At 41.3% G+C, this 6,165-nt stretch overlaps 1 protein-coding gene across 1 annotated transcript in view; it reads left to right on the forward strand.

Annotated features, from left to right (window-relative positions):
* Positions 1 to 1,531: 1,531 nt before the first annotated feature.
* cnga1b (cyclic nucleotide gated channel subunit alpha 1b) overlaps positions 1,532 to 6,165 on the forward strand; it is a 12,946-nt gene continuing 8,312 nt past the window's right edge. Inside the window, exon 1 of the mRNA XM_043691529.1 lies at positions 1,532 to 1,703. Within this exon, the coding sequence (XP_043547464.1) occupies positions 1,547 to 1,703 (157 nt within the window). The 5' untranslated portion in view covers positions 1,532 to 1,546. The remainder of the gene's footprint in view (positions 1,704 to 6,165) is intronic.

The raw sequence follows: 6,165 nt of genomic DNA on the forward strand, positions 1-6,165 counted from the left end.
TATAAAGATTGTGAACAACTGTGAACCCCATATTAACCTTTGCAATATCACTCTCATAACAGCCTGTTATCCTGAGAATGATCTATTTATTCCTGTGCTGCTTTATTTCTGTTAAGCAATTCTCAATGTATACCAATATATTTTCCCCATGTACACTTATTTTCTTTACTAACCTTGCGTATTTGGCTATTTCCTCCTAGCCAAATGTAAAAACTTCTGATAATCTAAATAATCCATACTTTCTGGTTTTCCTTTATCAATGCTACAAGAAAATATCTCAAAATGCTTCAACAGGTATGTCAAACTTGATTCTCTTTCATAAATATATACTGACTCTGCCTAAAGTTGCTATTCTTTCCAAACTGTCCAGTTATCCATCCTTTATAATAGATGCTAACATTTTTCCACTACTGACATCAAACTAACAGGTCTATAATTCTTCATTCACCTTCTTCCTCCCTTCTTAAATAGTATGGTTACATTTACTACTTTCCAGTCCATGGAATCTTTCCAGAATATATAGCATTGTGAAATATAACCACCAATGTATCCATTATTTCTCTCGCTACCTTCTTCTCCACATGTAATGGACTTATATTTCTCCTGAGTATACAAGCAGGAGACTGGAAGAACACAGCAAGCCAGGCAGCATCAGGAGGTAAAGAAGTCGACGTTTTGGGTGTAACCCTTCTTCAGGCTATTTCCTCCTAGCCAAATGTTTCCTTTTCTTAAATGTAAAGAATCTTTCACAGTCCACCTTTATGTTCCTCCCTCATTTAAATTCACTTCCCTTTCTTGATCAGCTTCTGTGTCCTCCTTTGTTGGTTTCTAAATTATTTCCAATCCTAAACTTACCAATTGTTCTTACGAAAGCCAAATCCTTTGATCAATTGCAATCTTTCACTTCTTTCATTGACCATAATTGATTTATCTTCAACTTTGGGTGTTTGTGCCATAGAGGAATGTATTTATGTTCTAAACCATATTGTATCTCTAAGTACTTGCTGTTGCCAAGCTACTATATAATACTTTTGTCAACCATAGTGAATGCAACCTCATTACCTTCATAATTTATTTCAGGTCTAAAGATCCTAGTTTCAAAATGAACTATACCACATTCAAACTTAATTATGACATTCTATCACTTTACAGTTACTATTTCCCAATGGCTCTGTTTAGCAAGATTATTGATTAGCACTTGTTATTACACAATAATTTAATATCAATAAATCCCAAATAACACGATCTTTAGCTGGTTTCTCAATGTACATCTGCAGAAATTCACCTCACACACACTAAGGGGTATGAGCTCAGTGAACTATTTGTCCTCCTTCTGTGCTGTAAATTATTCTATAAAAGCTAATAGCATAATTAATATATGGACGTTTATAGTTCTGCCTGTGCTTAGATTACCAAAATGAACTAGAAAATTACCATAATCTCACAATAGTTTATAAATTATTACTTCAAGAAGATCATTACTGATCCCCTGGTAATTCATTGAAACATCTTAAATACCTTGGTAGAAAATGTTAAATTCAATTGAATGAATACTGAGGTATTTTTCATTTTGTTTTCACTTCTTTTCTCATTTAGAGCATGTTTTGAAGAACTTCAGTCTGACTACTTGAGCACGTGGTTCATCCTTGATTATCTATCAGATGTTATTTATATACTTGACATGTACTTAAGAACAAAAACAGGTAAGTGTACTTATATTTATTTTGTCAAAGAGTTTTGAGGCTATTTGCCATCTATGTGAGGGTCGATTTTAACCCCCATTGCTGGACTGTAGCAAGCAGGAATGGAAAATTCACAGTGCTGTGTCACTTTCTGGCACCTAACTCCAAATCATCTCAGGGACAGGATATCTTAGATATGGTTTTGTGAAATGAGAATGGGTTAATTCATAATCTTGTTATGACAAGGCTTGTGATAGAATTCTTCATTGGAACAGAAAGTAAAGTAGTTCAATCCAAAAGTAGGATCTTAAATCTAACCAATGAAACTATGCAGGCATGAAAGACAAGTTGACTGCAATAGAAAATACACAAAAGGCACGATAGCTCTCAATATTTAAGGACTAAATGCATCCATTACAAAAATTATATATTTCATTTGGGTGAAAGAACACAACAAAAAAGTTTGTCCAACCTAACAATGAAATTGAGGATAGTATTAGCTCCAAACATACATCATATAAAACATAGCAGGCCAGAGCAATGGGAGCAGTTTAGAACTCAGGGAAGGAAGACTAATAGGATGATTAAGATGGAAAAATAGAGATGGAGAGTAAACTTGCAATGAAATTTAATGTAGACTGTAAGAGCTTCTAGATGTATGTAAAAAGAAAATAATTAGTGAAGACAAGTGTAGGCCTTTACAGTCTAAAAAGGCAGAATTGTTCTTTATTCATTCATGGGATGGGGTTATTCCTGGCTAGGCAGCATTTATTGCCCATCCCTAGTTACACAGAGGATAGTTAAGAGTCAACTGTATTGCTGAGGGTCTGTAGGCCAGACCAAGAAGGGATGGCAGTTTCCTTCCCTAAAGGTCATTAGTGAATCAGATGGGTTTTTTCAATAATTGACAATGGATTCATGGTCATCATCATCATTAGATTCTTAATTCCAGATTTGTAAAAATATTAAATTCAAATTTTAATATCTGCCATGGTGGGATTCAAACCTGGGTCCCCAGAACATTATCTGGGTCTGTGGCTTAGCAGTCTAGCAATAATACCACTAGACCATCATCTCTCCGTAATTGCTAATGAAGACGAAGGAAATTGCAGAGCAATTAAGCAATTACTTTTTTTAACTGCTTCGCAGAAGAAGGCACCAAAAACCTCTGAGAAATGATAAAGAAGCAAAGTTCTGTTGGAAAGTAGGAATTAAAGGATATTGGTATTACAGGTACTTAAAAAAAACTACAAAGAAATTAATGAAAGTGAAAGCCGATAAATCCCCAGAGGCAAGGCCTGATAATTTTCATTTCAGAGTAATAAAGGAGGTGGTCATGGAAAGGGTGGATATAGTAGTTGACATCTTCCAAAATTCTATAGATCCTGGAACAGTCCCAGCAAATTGGAGGGTGGAAAATTTAACCCCACAGTTTAAATATGGAGGGAGGAGAAAACTGGGAACTACAAATTGGTTAGCCAACATGAGTAGTGGAGAGAAAGCTGAAGCCTATTATAGACAATGTGATAACAGGACATTTAAAACATACCAACAGTATTATACAACGTCACGTGGATTTATGACAGAGAAATCATGTTTAACAAACCTACTGGAGTTTTTTGAAGATGTAACTAGGATATATCAGATAATGATCTGATCCAGGATGGCAGTGCCGGCAAGGAAAGCAGTGTTCGGGCTCCTGAGTCCATCCATTCCAGACCAGCTGCTTCCTTCCTTCTTTCTATACTTTTTTCATCTTCTTTCTTTTTCTTTTCTTTTTCTTCACCTTCTTCCTGTCAGTAGTGGCAGAGAAGGTGACATCATAAAGGAGGATGGCCGGAGCAGGACTCTCTGGTGGTGGCCTAGCCTGGCAGCAGAGTGAGGGACACATGGTTGTGGTAGGCCCAGAGGTGGACTCCTAGTTGTGGTAGACTTAGAGAGGGAGACCTGGTTGTGATATGTCCAGAGCGGGATTCCTGATTGTGGTAGACACAGAAGGGGACTCCTGGTTATGGTAGGCCCATAGGAGGACTCCTGGTTCTGGTAGGCCCAGAGGGGGACTTCTGCTAGTGTAGACCCAGAACGGGGGACTCCTGGTTATTGGTGAGGCAGCGGTGACAGTGGTGCTGGGTGTTCCTGGTTAAGGGGTAAATGTGGATCCAGCATGAGACCCAGCATCGGCATCTGTGTGGACGAGATGGGTACTGCGGCAAAGAGATGGCACCTGAAGAGTGGCGACTCTGATATTGGTGGATCCAGCACAGAGAGCAGTGAGGTGGTAGAGGAGGAATGATAGTGTAGGTGTCATTGGTGAACCTGTTCAGGACTCATAACCCATGGCAGAGGCAGTGGAACAAAGATGGACTCTCTTTTAGCTATATCTTTTTAATTCTTTCTATTATTATTCAAAATGGCGTTGGATTGTGGTGAAGGTTGATGCTTTTCACTATTTTACTGTATTATTCACTGTAAAATACAAGTCACAAAATATCATTCAAATTCAAATTCAGACAAGAGAGAACCAGTAAATATGCTATATTTGGATTTTCAGAAAGCTTTTGATGACGTCCAATTTAAATGGTTATTGTGAAAAATCAAAGCACATTTGTGATAAAAATGGATTGAGAATTGGGTGGACAAGCAGGAGGTTGGAAGAACACAGCCAGCCAGGCAGCATCAGGAAATTGAGAAGTCGACATTTCGGGTCTAACCCTTCTTCAGGACTGGGATGGGAGGAAGGGGAGCTGTGGATAAAGGGGGTGGCGGGGGCAGGGTGGCGAAGTGAGGATAGGTGAAGACAGGTAGAAAGTACGACCTGGTTGGTCAATGTGAGGGATGAATCCAGTTGGTGGCTGGGAGAAGTGGAAGGGAGGTTATTTGAAATTGAAGAACTCAACGTTGAGTCCTCTGGGCTTTATACTGCCCACGTATAAGGTGAGGCGTTGTTCCTTCAATTTGCGGTTTGGTTCATTGTGGCAAAGGACGAGGCCAAGGATGGTCTTGTCAGAAAGGGGGTGGGAAGGGGAATTAAAATGGGCAGTTACTGGGAGGTCCATTCGGCCTCTGCGGACCCGGCTGAGATGCTCAGCAAACCGTTCCCTAAGTTTACGTTTGGTCTCCCCGATATAGAGAAGACCACATCGTGAGCACCGGATATAATAAACTAAGTTGGAAAAGAGGAAAGTGAACCTCTGTCTCACCTAGGAGGATTGTTTGGGGCACTGGATGGAGGTGAGAGTGGTGGTGTACTGGCGGTTTTGTGTCTGTTCTGGTTGCAGGGGAAGGTACCTGGGGGTTCGGGAGAATTGGTGGGGAGAGTGGCGCAAACCAGGGATTGGCGAAGGGAACGATCCTTGCAGAAGACAAAGAGGGGTGGGGAGGGGAAGATGTCCTTGGTGGTGGGGTCTAGTTGGAGTTGGCGGGAATGTTTAAAGATGATGCATTGAATGCAGAGATGGGTTGCTGTCTTTATTGCATTTGGAGGGGATTGGCTTTAGAGCAATGGAACGGGGAATGGAGGTGGTGCGGTAGAGGGCTGTCTAGATGACATGGGGGAAAAGCGCATTGTTCGAAATAGGTGGACATCTGGGATGCTTGGGAGTGAAATGTCTCCTTGTCTGAGCAGATGAGGTGGAGGCAGAGGAATTGGGAGAACGCAATGGAGTTCTTGCCAGTTGGGAGGAGGTGTAGTTCAGGTAGTTGTGAGAGTCTGTGGGTTTAGAGTAAACGTCCAGTTGGAGACTGTTGCTAGAGATGGAAATGGAGAGGTCAAGAAAGGGGAGAGAGGTGTCTGAGATGGACCAAGTGAATTTGAGGGTGGGGTGGAAGTTGTGGGCGAAGTTGAGGAACTGCTTCAGCTCAACCTGGGTCCAGGACGCTGCACCGATGCAATGCCTGTGTAGGTACTGAGTTGGGACGGCTTGACATGGCCGACAAAGAGCCAGGCATAACTGGGGTCCGTCCGAGTGCCCAAGCCCATTTGCTGGATTTGGAGGAAATGGGAGGAGCTAAAGGAAAAGAGTTGAGAAGCAGACAGAAAGAGAGTTAAGTGTCTTTGCACACAGTTCACTAAAAGCAAGCATGCAGATACAGCAAGCAGTTAATAGGGCAAGTGATATGCTGGCCTTCCTGGCAGTACAGGTACAAGGAAGTCTTAGTGAAGCTGAACAGGTTTTGGTGAGGTCATACACGGAGTACTGTGTATAGTTTTGGGCTCCTTACCAATGAAAGTATATAATTTACATAGAGGTAATGCAACAAAGGTTGACCAGCCTGATTTAGAGTCATAGAGATGTACAGCATGGAAACAGACCCTTCGGTCCAACCCGTCCATGCCGACCAGGTATGCCAACCCAATCTAGTCCCACCTGCCAGCACCTGGCCCATATTCCTCCAAACCCTTCCTATTCATATACCCATCCAAATGCCTCTTAAATGTTGCGATTGTACCAGCTTCCACCACATCCTCTGGCAGCTCATTCCA

The sequence above is a fragment of the Chiloscyllium plagiosum genome, chromosome 1, assembly GCF_004010195.1.
Source record: "Chiloscyllium plagiosum isolate BGI_BamShark_2017 chromosome 1, ASM401019v2, whole genome shotgun sequence".
Lineage (NCBI taxonomy): Eukaryota > Metazoa > Chordata > Chondrichthyes > Orectolobiformes > Hemiscylliidae > Chiloscyllium > Chiloscyllium plagiosum.